At 48.9% G+C, this 16743-nt stretch overlaps 4 protein-coding genes across 4 annotated transcripts; 3 read left to right on the top strand and 1 right to left on the bottom strand.

Moving 5' to 3' along the window:
• Positions 1 to 1942: 1942 nt before the first annotated feature.
• UREG_06264 (uncharacterized protein) lies at positions 1943 to 8157 on the bottom strand (the record flags this gene model as incomplete). Its single annotated transcript, XM_002583251.1, has 7 exons — positions 1943 to 2052; positions 2205 to 2437; positions 2492 to 3520; positions 3575 to 3944; positions 3999 to 6292; positions 6345 to 6519; positions 6675 to 8157. The coding sequence occupies 7 exons, from the start codon at positions 8155 to 8157 to the stop codon at positions 1943 to 1945; spliced, it is 5694 nt and encodes a 1897-aa protein (XP_002583297.1).
• Positions 8158 to 8729: 572 nt separating this feature from the next.
• On the top strand, positions 8730 to 10409 carry UREG_06263 (pyruvate dehydrogenase complex dihydrolipoamide acetyltransferase; the record flags this gene model as incomplete). Its single annotated transcript, XM_002583250.1, has 4 exons — positions 8730 to 8842; positions 8917 to 8966; positions 9023 to 9246; positions 9309 to 10409. The coding sequence occupies 4 exons, from the start codon at positions 8730 to 8732 to the stop codon at positions 10407 to 10409; spliced, it is 1488 nt and encodes a 495-aa protein (XP_002583296.1).
• Positions 10410 to 11259: 850 nt separating this feature from the next.
• Positions 11260 to 11908, top strand: UREG_06262 (uncharacterized protein; the record flags this gene model as incomplete). Its single annotated transcript, XM_002583249.1, has 3 exons — positions 11260 to 11273; positions 11382 to 11813; positions 11875 to 11908. 3 exons carry the CDS (start codon positions 11260 to 11262, stop codon positions 11906 to 11908), a joined length of 480 nt encoding a protein of 159 aa, XP_002583295.1.
• A 2453-nt stretch (positions 11909 to 14361) lies between these two features.
• UREG_06261 (uncharacterized protein) lies at positions 14362 to 15765 on the top strand (the record flags this gene model as incomplete). Its single annotated transcript, XM_002583248.1, has 1 exon — positions 14362 to 15765. The coding sequence occupies one exon, from the start codon at positions 14362 to 14364 to the stop codon at positions 15763 to 15765; it is 1404 nt and encodes a 467-aa protein (XP_002583294.1).
• Positions 15766 to 16743: the final 978 nt, after the last annotated feature.

Below are 16743 nucleotides of genomic sequence, written 5' to 3'. Positions count from 1 at the left end.
AGAAAAAGGGAAGTTGTACCGTTTGAGGTCCCAGAGGCCCATTGTTAGCCTGGCCATGATCATGGCAAGGGGGGACTAGGGGAGCAACAACGAATTGGGATTGACGGGACTTGCATGGCAGCAGCAGCTGTTAGTGAAAGACTTAAATCTTGAAGCAGAGCAACGAAGCGGTCAGCACCCAACAGGTTGTTTTCCCAGGTCAGCGGTTGCTGGTGGTGGTGCGGGGATGCGCGGGCAACTTATATCACTGGCCTCGAAGGACGACATCTCATCCTCCAAGCATGGCCGCTCAGCAAACCCCGTCTTGACTGGTGGGAAAAAGGATCAAACAGCTCACGACACATCACCCAAGTCCATCGTAAAATCCCAGTAACGAGCTGGCTACATCCACCAACGGCATCTTGTCTACGAGCTGCGAGGTTTCCCTGCTGCTACTCCTTAACGAGGAAATACAGAGAAAAAGGCGCCCATCCCGTCAAGCCCTTGATCCGATTCTGGTCGAGCGAGACCTCTCAACAAAGTAGCTGGTACTTCCCTGCCCCGGGGACCTGGCCCCAAACACCAGCCTGGCCACCGCAGTCCCCACTGGCGGTATGGGGAAAAAGTGGATCGGGGGAAGGGTATCCGGTACTTGGCGTCCAGGTAGCATCGCACCTTGTCACGATGTCAGCCTGTCAGCCTGTTCGATCTCCGCCACGAGATCAACTCTTCATGCATTGCCCGTCCAATCACTTCCACAATGCCGCGCATCAACGCCTCATCTTGAACCCATGGGCGACTTTGAATGGCTAGCGAAGTGCGCCTGAGATCCGATCACGGCCCTTTGAGCAGCGTTTTGGCGACTTCTCTCGAATGGCCAGCGAACGTCGGCGGCATGTCGTGTATCCGACCCAACAAGCCGGCACAAGATATCGATGTTGTTGAGAATCAAACTGCGCCGTGTCACCGTCGTCGTCCACTTTCGCGCCTCTAGAGGTCAGGACGCAGGAGCTCATCAATCCTCTATGGTCACTAACAGGCCTATCTCGCTTCCATATAGCCCGGGTAATCCTGCACTGAATCCTTCCAGATGCTCGCATCCGGCTCGTCTCATTCGGCCACACCATGCCCTTGAGCAGTGCAACCGTCAACATTTCATTGACGCCACAAATGCAGAGATTTTCATGGAATCTTCCTCCCCTACGCTCGGGGATTGGTCCCTCCCGAGTGCATGCATTGCACGCAATGGGCAAGATCAGAACCATGCCGCGTTTATGTGTATGTCCTCCGTCCCAGTCCCATGAATTATCGACGCCTAGCAGTCAACAGCAACAACAAGGATAATACCATTATCGCTGCCGCATTCTTTTCGCTCTTCAGCCAACCACGAGCGCAATCTCCCTTGACCTCCCCTTGCCAACTTTTGCCCGGATAAGGTTGTGTGTCGAAATTAAAACCGTAAAGGGCCTTGTGCAACCCAGGACGCTCACAGCAGCGCCGCTTTGCCGACCATCTGCAGGCTGCAGCGCGCACCCACCATCATCAAGCTTGTGCTATGGAACCAGGCGCCACGCTAGGTAGTTACCTCTGACCGGGAAGAATATGGAATTTCCAGGGGAGCTATTTGCTGGGTGAGTACTCGGTAATCAGGTGGATCTTAGATACTTTGCTAGGGTGCTATTTTCCTATCTTATGGCGATATCAGTGTGATGGAACTGTGGAAACGAAATTTATCGGGCAAGCTGCTACACACATCTCTCAAGAAAGAGCACGCAAGAAGGTAGTTAGTTAGTTACGAGGACTCCATAGGCAAGGTTGGGTAGTTGAACGACAAAAAAAAAAAACTCCGTATAAAATGCATTTTTGTCGCGTATCCGTAGAGCAGACGAGGCGCAACTAAAAATCTTCCTTCTAATATACACGCTGCAGCCATATACCAAGAAACGAAAAAATTAAACCGCACTCAAAGCGGTTTCCCTAACTGAACAATGGAGGGAAATCCATCAAACGCAATGGTAACTGGCCCACCGAAGAAGCGAAAAAAAAAAGCACGAATCGAATCAAAAGCAAGAACTGCGTTGGACATAGCGGCTATTAGCTTTTGATCGATCTACCGCGGCTGTGTCTGTGTTGCCCATTCCCAAAATAACTATGCGAAACCGAGCCGCGCGGGCTCACCGGCGTCTCTGTCGGCGTCGCGGGTCTCATGCCTAGTCTACACTCACCCACTCGTCGCAGAAGAGACTGGAGAGCAAGCCGAATCTCGCTGTTGAGATCACGCGAAAGGAGCTCCACACCAAGTGGATAGAACGTTTCAATGTACTTGTCAAAGGTCTCGCGAGGGAAGCCAGTATAGCCCTCTACCACATCCACGACTACTGGCCGCCAGGCGGAAATATTTCGTTGCTGAGTCTCTTCGTCAAGTTTAACGTAGCCACGGATTATGTCCGCACAGAGCCTGCGAATCTAATTAGCTATGGCCGCTTCAATTACTCAAAGCACGCAAACTTACGGTATAAGAGCTTCCTCCGTTTCTTTTCGACTACTTTTCCTCTCATCACCTTCATCATGGTACATCCGGAAAAGGATATTAACGTATGTAGCCGCACTTCCACTTTCTTGTTTTAAAAGGTTTGGAGGCTGCTTCATAAATCCTTGCTTCCAGAGCGCAACCCTAAGCTCCTTAGCTTCGTTGAACTTTTTCGCAAATTGATAGCTCTTCTTCAAAAGTCCCATCAGGCGTAATAGCTCGTGGCTTGGAATCTGCTCATATACCGCATCGTTAGAGAACAATTCGTTGACCGTTTCGATCATTAAAAGCTGAAGGACACAGTTCGTTATGATGCGATTGAAAAATCTTCGACGGGAAGCACTAATGGTGGGAGGAGTTTGGTGCTGCTCAGCTGCGGTAGAGTGATCCTCAAGTTGGGCAGAATGCTGATCATTTCTAGCTTCTTCCTGCTCGACTGCGGTAGCGGGCCGTTGGTCCCCGTTTACGGACGCCTCATCCCCCGTGGAGATGTGCTCTGTTGAGATTTCGTTCATAGATGCTGAATCGTCCGCTACCTTCGTGGTTTCTGAACCTTTCGTAGATACGGGAACGACGGCAGTGAAGAGGTCATACGCTGTAGTTTTCTCAAATAATTGCACAAACGCCCCCACGATTTTGTCCCAGTGCGCAGACTGGAATTTTTGTACGTTTTGTAGAATCAGTTGCTGAAGACAATTGCTTCCGATTCGAGCGATTGTGTCGTTTTCTTGGCAAATACAGAGTGTTAGAAGGCCCAAAAACCGATCCAACATGTATTCCAAAGCGTCAAAGTAATGGGTGAATAATGTAATCATATGTCGCAATGCCTGGATCATGGTCGTTGAAAGCCACACAGAAAGTTCTTCGTGATTGGGCACTTTGGACATCTCAGACTTTGACTGCAATACAACGAAGATCGGGTATAATAGTTGTCGCCAGAGGACATCCCAAAACTCCGTTGGAAAATCCCCGCCATATCGAACAAGGATCTCAAAGAGGTAGGTCAATGCTCTAAAACCCAATCAGCCTCACTGTTTGATTAAAAACGTTGACCTTCTTGCTTACCTTGATCGGACTTCAAGGTCATCTCCAGTCATCAGAACGTCTTGGAAGGAAATCAGAATAGGATACCAAAACTGCTCTTCTGCTGACTGCCTGCTTGTTTGCGGTGTAAGCGGAATGACGCCGTCACCCGGCACGCTGGAAGTTGAGCCACGGCGATGGGAGAGGGGGCACTCAGGGGTTTTGAGCATCTTGGGGACTGTTGATTTGAGGGTTTCGATTGCTTGCAAAGACTTCTTCTGGAACTTCAAATTCTTCGAGAATTCCGTTAAGCAAACTATCAGATCAGGGAAAGCACCTTGTGTAATGACGACTCCAAAGCGAGTGTTATATATTTGCGTGACATGTTCGAACGCCATGTTTACAATACCCTCTATTTTGATGGTTAGTAAGAGAAGAAAACAAGAAAAAGGATTTAAGGACTTACCGTATGGCTCTTTGGCTGCCACAGAGAAAACTCCAAACATAGATTTCCAGCCAGACCGAATGTTATTTCCCCGAGCTTGGATCATTTGGATTAAACATCGCAAAACCATATCCTTGACTGCAACAACTGTGCTATTTGCCATGACATGTTCAAACGGTTTTAAAAAGTCCTTTTGAAATTTAAAGCCAGGTAACTCTTCAATTTCCATGAACCTCATTGATAGTTGTCGAAGGGAGTCTAAAGCGAAAAAGACGACGGCTGTATTGGTATGGCAGCCGACCTGGTTGAAATGTTCACCTAGGACTTCCCAAATTCTGCTCCATTCAATCCTGACTCTTGTCATGTTGTAATAACTTATTTCGACAAGTTTTTGAAGACTGTAAGTGCGTGGAGATTCGCTTTGGCCAGAAGATTGTATTTCTTGCCAGCTGACATTACTCAGAGCCCAAACAAAATCCACGATCGCATCCTGAGATAAGTTCGCTGTGTTGGTGAAGATTCTGTCCACACCCCTAACCATTTCAGTTGATCGGCTTTCCATGGCAATATCCGGTCTGAACTGCGCCGACCCGTTAATAGACCGAGGCCGAGGCTTTCGAGGAACCTGTAGAGATTTACGATTGCGAGCACTATCGGATGGAGGCACTACACGGGCAACGGACATATCCGGAAGTGCTCCTTCATCAACACCATCCGTAAGTAATTGGAACCGGTCAAGCTGGCTGATGCAGGTAAGAATTTCTCTCCAAGAACTCCTGAGGTGATTTCCCTCACTGATAGCGACATCAAGGAGCACTTTAAGAGCTTCTAAGTTCTTTGCCATCATTTCCCGAAGATTTCCAAGGTTAGTGAACTTGGCAAGCGCAGTCACAAATGCAACTCGCGGTGTTTCCAATTCAAATGCACAGGATATACGGATGGCAAGCTTGATGCCTTCCATGCACTGTCGGATGGTATCTAAATTTTGGGTATCTTGAACTTGCGCTGAAAGCCCTGATAAAAACGACATCCATGTCACATTGAACATGGAACCCACATGTCGCACAGATGTAGCCGGAATAAATCTCGAAAGAGCTTCCTTCATTGCGGATTTCCTCTGAGCTCGAATTAGGCTTCTATAGAGCTGTTCCGTCTTATTGGCTATCTCTTCTGAGGCCTGCGCGTATTTTTCTCCTTGAATATCTCTCCCAACAGTGGCGAGAACTTGGCCAGCCCTGGAGGCGAGTCCAGGGGCAGGGGCAGCTGGGCCAAGATTTGCGGCGTTCTCCCGCTCACTGTATAACACGATTTCATTGCTTGCGATCTCGTCGTAGATACCTCCCAAATAATCGTGTGGCACATCTTGGAGATCTCTATTATTTCGGATGAAGTCTTCCTTCGTCATTTTGCGTTTGAGTTTTGAGCTATGAAGATCGGTGTTGAGCATGATAACAGAATACGCAAGAACGTAAGGGTCATCTGCTGTAGCAAAAGACTTTGGATTCCCGGTAAGATACCGCTCCGCAAATTTAAGCATAAAGCGATCAATCTTCTGAGACTCTCCAGGAAGTCGGAAACTTTGCAAAAATTCACGGAGAGCATCAACGAAACCACGATTAGAAAAATCCATCAAGTCGACAAAGGCATGCATAATCGCAACGTTTTCAGCATCCCCTTCGCCGAGGAACTCGCCAAGGGCGGCTTTGTCTAAGCGATCATTTCGAACCAAGAAGGCTGCAATATCTGAAGGCGAACCAGAACGGACAAAACCTTCAGAAAGAAAAAGCTTCATTCCCCTTTTAGGCTTGAAGTTGAACTGTCGAATCGCGTTTGTCAATGCAATTTTGCGCTGTTTAACCTTTTCTATTTCATTGGGATCATCCTCTGGGATAGGAGTTGATTGCCCGGTCAAAGGTTCGCCAGCATCTAATCTTGGAGAGGCGGTTGCGAGCGTTGGAGCTGTAGTATCTAGGGATTCTCTAGACATTTCCAAGGAATGTCGAGAAAATGGCTCACGTGAAACAGATTTTGGAACATTTGCATCCTGAGAAGACCAAGTATCAAGGGACCGTAAAGTTTCTACTAAGCACTCTAGGGCTTTTTGTTTCATGGCATATTCAGGAGGTACGCTTTGGGAGTTTACGGGCGCGGTATTGTCGATTTTAGCGGTTGATAGCGATGGAGGTAGTGTTCCTGGTTGGTGCCAGCCATTGGCGGAAGTGGGCGTTTTTATGTGTTGTTCTTGATATTGTTGCTGTTGTTGGGCAGTAACTGCTACGGGCATGCTGGACATGCGCGACAACTGCTCGATAATTCTACAGACAAGTTAGCATTGGCTTTTATTGGTTTCGAAATACGTTCGCATACCCTTGAAACATGTTCTCTAAAGCCGTTCGGTCGCAATCATAATTGAGATACAACTCAACCAGTGCCCGTGGGTCAGTAGCCAATCTCCCAAGGATATCCATGAAATACTGTTTTTGGAATACCGGTGAACTGCGCTTCTCGAGGATAGCAAGGTAAATTTCTTTGAAAAATACCTCTAATTCTTTCTGTTCCAATCATTAGACGATAACAATAGCAATTGGGATAACAGTTGGCTGACCTTTAACATGACCCGCATATGTTTCAGCATGAGCCAGAATATCTCACAGGAGACCTCAAAAACGCGCGGTACAGAACTGGCACCATTCCTACTTAAGCTCAAACAAAGATGAGGTCTTATAGCTTGCAGGAGAGTCATGGTATCCCCTGTCGTTGAACTGCTCTTAATAGTTGCAAGTGGAGAGGTGAACACAGCGATGTGGTTGCTAAGGAGATGTTGCATGAGATGCAGCGATAACAATTTAGATCTCATATTCTGGGACTTGAGATCCTGTTGTTGCTCATGGGATAGAATTTTATGGCTGAGTTTGCATAAAGCTCTGAAAACAAGGAATGCATCCTTGATATAAATTTCATCCTCGTCATCTATTGCCGGATCTAGATCGTCACCTGAAATTGACCGCGATGCTTTTCGATTGGCCTTGGCCCGAGTAACCATAGTAGGTGCATTATCATTTACCATTGCGTCGTCCTTGGCCGTCTCAAAACTTTGCAGGGTCATCTTTTCTTTTGGGTCTTTTGCAACGGGGTGATCAGATACGGGCGACTGTTCATCCTCAGGTAACTCGTCTTGATCGGTTGGTGTCGAATGATTATGTTGGCCAAATGACACATCCGAGGCGGCGCGATGACGGTTCTCCGCTTCCCGAAGTCGTACTTCCTTGAGGTCCAGGCGAAAACGTACCCGATCGTAAACGGTGCCAACCATTTGGGTGAGTGACCCCTGGGCAATATGCTGGTTCTGGCTAGATTTGGAATATATGAAAATGTTATAAATCTGCCTCACAGCTTTAAGTAACCCGGCCCCGTGAACAACGATCTTGTCGTTAAGAACCGCGGCGAGCAAAGACTTGATAATTTGTTGTTGTATTTCGGCGGGGGTAGCTTCATTCTCAAAACAGTCACATATTGTCTCAATAGCGCGTTCTATCAGGGGCGGCTGATCGTCCGATTCTGGCTTGCTTTCGTTTGGCGCGGAGGGGAACGCAAAATAGGAGTATGTGATGAGCTTGCCGATGCAATCAAGAGCGGTGATCTGAAGAGGAATGCTGAGTGTCTTGCTAGCCAGCTCTAGGGGCCTAAATATTAATTCTGGGTCGATAGGGTGTTGTTCAGATTGTTTGATATTCCCCAGCGCTGATTTGACAGCGTCGTCCAATTCCTTGCTGCGCCGGGCTTCCTTCGATGCTGCAATAGCGTCCAAGGCTGTAACAACAAAGACTGCAGAGCTAAGCGGTGCAGTTCGATGGGTTGCCTGGGTAGCAATCGTCGACCGGGAATCTGATCTTTCTCGCCCGTCGGTTGGTATGGGTGGAATCGGGCTCGTGGACGGCTGAGTTTCTGGCTGAATCTCCGCTGTTGTATCAGGATCGATTATCGGAACGTCCGATTTTTGTTCATCATAATCCCCTTCTTGAGCTGCAGGGACTTCTACAGCCTCCTCCGCCCCTTGCTCTAAGGAATCCGTAGATCCTGGAGAGCCCAAAGAATCGTCCGGCAAAGGTGCGTCTTTGGGACGGGTTATCGACGGCTCCATATCTTGCGTCACCTCAGACACTTCATTTATGTCGGACATTGTACCTTCTTTATCCGTGTGGGAGCCGGCGGGCTCATCGGCGAGGGACCCGTCTGTTACAGCGTCGTGCTCAGGCACATCGCCCTGAGCCATTGGTGGCTAGACTCCAACCGATATGACCACGAAGCACCGCCAAAAGATCTGTCCGCATTGAAGGTAGCAAAAAGGAAGGCTAAAGAGACACCGAGTAAAAGAATTGCTGATCAATGCCGACCATGCGTGCGTCCCTTCAATCTGCCATCGTCGAATGCGCCTCGACGCCCCATGTTCTGAGAGTGGCATCTTTTGATACAGAGGCCCACGCGGCCATCCAGCGCAAGGAGTGGCGCTAGTCCGCTCCGAGGCTAGTGCTGATCACATTAGTAAGCACCCACGATTTGATGGGAACCCAAAGACACCCGCCAAGACCAACCAAATAATAGCTCAACAAAAACGCTGAGTTGAAGCAGCGACTTCACCTTTTGTTCACAGCGGATTGAAGTCGAGAGGATCCCATTGCGGATCTTACAATCGTTTTCCATTATATCAGGAGAATATTGGTTTTTAGCATTGCCGCTTATTTCCTTTCCACTATGGCTTCCGCTGCAGTGATGTCGCGATCCTCCTCGTTCCGCCTACTTCTCTCAAGACCCGCTCCGGCTCTCCGAGAATCGCGGACCCTGTATAAATTGCGTGACACATCACGGTAAGTGTTTGTCAATGGAATTTATTTTCGCCATCCGCCCTCGAATGCATCTGCTAACGTTGTGTCAATGGTAGGTTGCAGGGGCCACTGTTTGCCTCGCTGGCCAGATACTATGCCTCAAAATGTATGACACTTCCCTGCATACCGATTGGATTGGCTTGTGCTAAGTTTGGGGTCTAGCATATCCTTCCCATACGATTATCAGCATGCCGGCATTGTCACCTACAATGACGGCAGGCAATATCGGATCATGGCAGAAGAAAGTCGGAGACACTTTGGCCCCTGGCGATGTCCTCGTTGAGATTGAAACCGACAAAGCGCAAATGGATTTTGAGTTTCAGGAAGAAGGAGTGCTTGCGAAGATTTTGAAGGAAGCAGGAGAAAAAGACGTTGCTGTTGGAAATGTGAGTAGCCTTGGACACCTTTTGCAAGACGGGCGAGCCGAGTTGTCTAATGACGGACACAGCCCATCGCGGTGATGGTTGAAGAAGGCACCGATATCTCCCAGTTTGAGTCATTCTCCCTTGAAGATGCTGGTGGTGATAAGAAACCAGCCGCGGATAAAGCACCAAAAGAAGCCGCAGAGTCATCTAAGGGACCTGAAACTGAAGCCGAAGCCCCATCGCCTGCGCGCGATGAGTCGAAGCCCGCGGCAGAAGAACCAGAGGTGACAGGCGAACGTTTACAACCGTCGATTGATAGAGAGCCATTGATCAGCCCGGCCGCCAAAGCACTCGCCCTGGAGCGCGGAGTTCCCATCAAGAGCCTTAAAGGCACAGGCGCTGGTGGTAGAATCACCAAAGAGGATATTGAGAAATACCAACCTACCGCCGCTCCTGGCGCTGCTGCTGGTCCCTCCTACGAAGATGTTCCTGCCTCGTCGATGCGCAAGGTCATTGCCAATCGTCTTACCCAATCCATGAGGGAAAACCCGCATTACTTTGTTTCATCCACTTTGTCCGTCACAAAACTCCTTAAACTTCGTCAAGCCTTGAACTCTAGCGCAGACGGCAAGTACAAGTTGTCCGTCAATGACTTCTTGATTAAAGCTTGCGCTATTGCACTTCGAAAAGTTCCCGCCGTCAATTCGGCTTGGATTGAGCAAAACGGACAGGTTGTGATTCGCCAGCACAAGAACGTCGACATTAGCGTCGCGGTTGCTACTCCTGTCGGTCTCATCACCCCTATCGTGAAAGGCGTAGAGGGACTTGGCCTGGAGAGCATTTCACGCCAGGTGAAGGATCTCGGTAAGCGCGCCCGAGACAACAAGCTGAAGCCCGAAGAGTTCAATGGTGGCACATTCACCATCAGTAACATGGGCATGAACTCTGCGGTGGAAAGATTCACCGCAGTGATCAATCCCCCACAGGCCGGCATCCTTGCCGTCGGCACTACCAAGAAGGTCGCTGTGCCCTTGGAGGGTGAAGACGGCACTGAAGTGCAATGGGATGACCAGATCGTCGTTACTGGAAGCTTTGACCACAAGGTAATCGATGGAGCTGTTGGGGCCGAATTTATGCAGGAGTTGAAAAAGGTGGTTGAGAACCCTCTTGAACTGATGCTATGAGCACGTCCCACCACATCTCTACGCTTCTCCTCAATTTTTGATTTGGCTAGCGATATGGCCGTTGCACGTACATTTCACCTTTTTTTTTTGTCTCCTCAATTTTTGTACTAAAATGTATTACTGTATCCCATGACCTCTCTCTTTTCCTTTGCTGTTGCCCGGCATTTTTTCCAAAGTTCAATACACACAATACCACTGTGCAGCTAGGGAAATTCAATTGTGCCTTTTAGAAACATCTAATATAAGCTCACCTCCTGAGTAACCCAGCCACATCAGTTCTGCTATCAACAGTCATCTCTTTCAATTGTCTTGCCGATTGTTGACATACTTTCTTAAGAAGACCTTTGGACATTAAGGACGACAGGGGACACGTGATTATCGTATCCTTATTGCCAAGCCAATTACGTAACGCTTGGCGGGACCCCCTTTCGGACGGAGACCAACCGGGGCGGAGGGGCCCTATGACGTGATGCAGTCAGTTGGAAGCTTTTCGTCACTTCCCGGTCTCACTTCGTCCAGCCAGTGACGATATAACTGAGGAGGCATCTGCTATCTCCGTACTGGCTTATAAAGTACTTCAGTGCCTTCCCCTCTCGAATTGAGAAAGATAATCCGAACCAGATCTGTCCTTTGACTTGTCACAAGGGTAAGGGAATCCCGTTCCGACCATAGTTTCGTTTGGGCTTTTATATCTCTCTGTTTCCATCTTTGCTAACGAAATAATACCTGCGCCTTAAGGCATTAATACCATCTTATCCCCCATTATTTGATTTCTTTACATGCCTAGCATGTCATACGCCGAAGCTGCTGCACGAGGCGCGACCCAGAGCCCAAAAGAGGTAAGTCCACAATGTCCAAGGCGCCGTATTAAGAACTTAATTGACTTTACAATTTAGGCGTAAGTCAATCATATAGCGCATCACAGATCGCAATGTCATTAATCAGAGCATCCTAACGTATTCTGCTCTCCAGCGCTGCTCCTCAACCAATTCAAGTCGAGTTCAATGACACCGAAACCACCACTTCCTCCCTCGTCGACGTGGATTCCCCTCACATAAACACTGTGCCATCGAATTATGAATCTCAATCCGTTAAAACGAACACCCAAGCCGAACGTCTTCAGCGTGAAGAAGGGGAGAAGCATCGCGAACGCCAATACAAAGAGAGATCCAAGGCTGCTGCACAAAGAGGCAAGGCCAAGGCCAAAGGGACGTATGCGAAGTTGTGTGAAAACAAGTCGAACCCTGTACTGGTGACCAATGCGATTCTACTCACCGTGGCGAGCGCAGGATTGGGATACGGTGCGTATCAAAAGTACCTGCGGGGAATATTGACCTGGGAAACGGTCGCACTGTGGTCTGGCGGTATTGGTGCTGCTGGGCTGGTGGATTATTTTGTGAGCAAGTAAGCAAAGCCTGAAATGCCTAGGTTGGATGCAATTATGCTAATGACTTCGCGGGATCAGGTGGTTTTTCCAAAACAAATACCCTCCAAAATAATCTCCTTGCTCCTAGGCTGCTATAAATTGGATGAGCCTCCGGTTCGCCCGGATACTAGAGAGGATTTCGATAACTTCCAGTCCTGTCTCTACTCACGTGGCACCCTTTCTGTATATCCTTGGAGTTGAATGGTAGCCCCTGCACATATGTATTTTAAGTTTTAGGTCTTGTCTTTGGAAGCAGCGGTATTTGCGTGGAGCCCGGGGAACTGTATAACACTCGCCGGGAGGTGAAGGAACGCCCTGGGCTGTTAATTCAGGGCCGACGAATAGCAGTGCTTTGGCAAAGTGGTTAGCAACCCATAGTTATCTCGTTAATAACATATATCTCCCAGGCCGTGACTCTTCAAGAGCGCTTTGGTTACTTTGTACGGAGTAATACGGAGTCGGGTATTCGAGCTCGGGCGGGCGTGGTTACGGGATGGAAAAGCAATTTATCCGATGGAGGCGGCTCCAGATGGCAGAATACCACATGCTTCGATGTCTTCGGGCCAGCTTGCATCCTGGCAGCAGGTTGACTCGGTTGATTTTCTTGCTTTGTCTTCCTCTACTGCCTGCTGCCAGAGTATCGCAGACTGGCTCCTTGTCGTGAACCAATCCCAACCTCACCCCTTTTTGCGGCGCGATGGTGCGTATCACTGTTTGAAGACGCTCCATGCACTCCGCTTCCTGAGCTTGAACTGATGTAATCTGCGCTAGAATTCCCTCTTCAACGCAGCTTTGAAGCAGTCGGCGGCCGTGCGCCGCGGCCTTGATACGTTTGCCGAAGCCCCTGCCTCCTCTCCAGCTGCCCTTCAAGGTATGCTCAACAAGTAATCACAATTGCGACTTGCGAGCCATGACTCGAGGTCCCGAAATCGTCGATATAGTACTTCTCTAATTCGGTTTTCTCGAATAGGCCAAATATCGGCGTCACTCGCATCCTTTTCCCGAACGATTGACGATTATTCTTCTCTTTCCAAGAAAGAACTTATTCCGGAAAAACAAGAAAAAGCATTCGAGCGGCTAAAGAATTTTAGAGCGGAATTGGCGGATTATAGAACGCAATTTGACAGATTAAAAAAGGAACGAGACGATGCGGTATGTATTGGATAAAGCGTCTATCATCCGAGACTTGACAGACTAATGACTGTAACCTGAAAAGCAAGTTGCTACAAATCGGAGCGAGCTTCTAGGTCGGCGGCCACATCATGCATCAACCCCCGAAAACCCCTACGCCCAATCTGCTCTCCCTCAACAACCGTCTCCTTTTGCAAATCCCCACCGCCGCCAAGCGTCGGGCAGTACAGGTCTCAGTTTCGGGACCGATCCTTCGCAATATAATCGTGAACAACACGCGCTGCGAGAGCAGTCCTTTTTTTCAAACACGAATACACAGCTAGATGAGTTTTTGGACCGGGGTCGAGCGGTGCTCGGAGATCTCGGGCAGCAGCGCGAAATTCTCAAGGGGACGCAACGGAGGCTATATAGCGTTGCGAATACGCTAGGGATTAGCGGAGAAACCATTCGAAAGGTTGAGAGGAGGGCTAAGCAAGATAAATGGATATTTTGGATTGGAGTCGTCATATTTTTTGGATTTTGTTGGGCTGTATTGCACTTCCTACGGTGACCTTGTCACGTTTGGAGGAGGTGAATTGCCTCTCGTGGATATAGTTTTATGGTCTGTTTCGACCTGACTGACCTTCGTTGGCGTTGGGATTGGTGTATGAAGAAGCGTGAGCGTTTTGCACTGTATTTATAATGCCGTTTCTATCCGTGTACCAACCTTTTGCGACCTCGAAGAAAATGCGCCTTGCCAACGGGACCGTTTTCAAAGTCCGGCCTTTTGAATATGCTGGTGAAAGGAACCTTTAGCTTCGCACTCGGCAATGACGATTGAGTTCCTTGGCTCTTAATTGAGGCAGGATTTGGTCGGGATCCTTGTCCTTTGGATGCTCAACCATTCTGATAGCAAGATTCACTCAAAAATATCTCGGGCAGTGCACCCATGTGCTACGGGCTTAGCTCCAATCAGAGCGGAATACGTCTGATGTTCAAGCGCCTCGAGAGTTTTAACCTCATTGTTGCCCAGAGTTGATAAGGCTGCGAATATCCCTCAGTACCCTTCACCAACAGCAGAGCATGAGCCTGCCAAAGTCATATTTGCTCAGTCTTCGAGCTGGAAACTTTGCTTTATGCCGATGCCAAAATCATCGGGTGTTCGAACCCCAAAACGAGGTATTATTATTAAACCAGTTTCACAACAGGATCTACTGCTGCTGTTGCCCGCTAGTGGAGCCCTCGTATTTCGACAACGGAAACGTCGTGAGACCGGTCTACTTCACCAGAGGACTTTGAACACTTTGGATTCATTGAGCTATTGGAGTCCCGTCTAGCGACAACGACGTCGAAGATACCGAGTAGTGGATAAGACTTATTATAAGCACCAACCCATGACAGTCCTCACTCTCCAAAATGCGCCGTACCGGCCTTTTTATCCTTGCGGTCATCTCGATTCTATACCTTCTTGCCCCAGTCACGCTGGCATTGCCAACGCATACTTCTTCATCTCCCTCGAAGCTGGTCGAGCGCGATCTAATCAACCCATCCGAGATTCCCCAGGGGCATAATGACACCATTGTTTGCGTCTATCCCATCAGTGGGCAATACGGGTTACTCCCACGGCTACTATATTATATCTCTCTTATCCTTGGGATTCTGGGCCGATACCAACGCTGGCTAGTCATGGGAGCACTTGCCTCTGCACTATCATATGCTGGATCTACCGCGATCCACATGCTCACGCTTGCAAAGTCGCGAGCTCCAGTGTTCGACCTGGATATTGTCGCCGCATGGGCGGTACTCACGACCGGGTGTGTGGCTTTTGCCGCACTGGTACATTGGTCGTCTGCGCTGCGACGGTCGGAAGGCAGAATCGTCATTCTACTCTGGGGTGCACTTGTTGGAATAGGCTGCCTTACGGGCCGGGCGTTGATTGTCGATGTCCGCACTGGTGTCGAGCCAGCTTGTCGGTCTCCCACCGGAGACCTTTTAACGAGCACCTCCGAACTTGTTTCGTCGCAGTTCAATTGCACATATAAATGCTTCTCCGCGAAAACACCAATGCGACAAAGCAGCGAAATCATGGCTTTGCCAACGGACCATCTCCTCGGAACATATGCCAACCTCGGCGTTATCCTGTTGGTTCCTATTTTAGCAGCGACGCATAAATCACTCTCTATCAACCTAAGTCCGCATACGCCGTCGTACGGATGCACGTCACTAGTCATGGTACACGTAAATAGCTCATTGAACATGCGCCTCTCACAAACCACCTACAACGCCGCCTGCAGATCCTGGTATGGCGGGTACATCCTTCTATTCCAATACATCCGGAAAGTCAAGTTCGGAATAAGCCTCAAAAACCGTTTGATCATAACAGCACTCGGCGCATTACTGTTCATCGACCTCCTCTTCGATCTTGCCGCACTTCCCATGTTTGTCACAAACATCATCTTCAACGAACTCAATTTAATGAAAACCGAGCTCCCCGTGGAAGAAAGCCATGGCTCCGTGGGCCAGTGGTCTCCCGTTGTGTCCGCCGTTTTGATTCTGATTGCATCAGTGATCAACCGATCTATCGGGTGGTGGAAGAGGCGGAGGCAGTTGGGGCAAGAACCGGCAGAGGGTGAAGAAGCCCAGCTCGTTGAATGGCCAAACCACCAGCAGTCGCCGAATGGCCCTGTAGGCTATCATGTGCCGCAGGAGAATGGTGTTGTCATGCGAAAACTGACCCAGCAGGAGACGCTTAGATTGGATCCTGAGTTGGGGCCCAAGCCATCACCCCAAGCTCTCATTCGTGAACGGACTCCTGTATAATATATTCTGTACTTACCTTCTTTCCACTACGTTGGCTTCTGCACATTCAACCCAAAGAAAAATCCTTTAACAATACTTTGTTCTCGGAGGCACCTAAGTGAAATCTATAATATGACAGCTCATAGCAATATTGGCTCGATTTCAAAAGCCTGACAAAGCATGAAAGATAGTGCATTCAGCCTCATCTTGTGTAGGTATGTCCATACATCCGGACAATCTAACCGAGCATCTTCTATTCTGGCCGTACGAGATTTCCTCATACAAAATCACGGAGTATTAGCCAAAGCATGGCAGAAGTCTCTGTGTCATACTCAGTCAAGTAAACACATGGTTTCTGGTCTAAAGAACCCAGTCAAGGAGCCGAGCGAGCAATTGCTCTCGAGATCATCGTAGAGGCCCTCCTTGATTTACGGTTGCTTCGATTCCCGCCTGATGTTTCAGCTATGGAGTACGTGATGGGTTTATATGGTATGCCGCTGGATTGGCCTCCACTAGGGTCAAGTGAAACATTTCAAGAATGAGGGTAAAAGAAGGCCCTTTTCGATTTAAGAACCGTAGCCAAATCTCAACATGGCTGTCAATGCAGAAGCGTCTCTCACAGCGGCGTTGAAGTCGAGAATCTGTCTCAACCAGGGTATATAAAAAACCAGGTCAACCGGCCGATGGCCAGCTGGAGAGAAGCTTGTCTGCAGTTTTTCGGGATTGGGGACGCATCCCGTTGCCCCGTATTTCGGCGATGATTACGTCGGGAATCACTGTGAAACAATAATATAACCAGCATGGTGTTTAGTGCAGGCCTTCTGGTTGGATACAGCGGTGCATCGCTCACCTCTCACCTCTCACCCAGCAGGACTCTTCGGCGAGCTGAAGAGGAGCACGCTGGCGGTGTTCTCCACTCACAACGGATGTAGTGAACTAACTACTCTGTAGCTAGTGCTGTTCCCCAGATTTTCGCGATTTTATATCCTCGGCGTAACC

Source organism: Uncinocarpus reesii, genomic scaffold (genome assembly GCF_000003515.1).
Source record: "Uncinocarpus reesii 1704 scaffold_4 genomic scaffold, whole genome shotgun sequence".
Taxonomy (NCBI): domain Eukaryota; kingdom Fungi; phylum Ascomycota; class Eurotiomycetes; order Onygenales; family Onygenaceae; genus Uncinocarpus; species Uncinocarpus reesii.
This window is presented reverse-complemented; position numbering and strand designations above follow the sequence as displayed.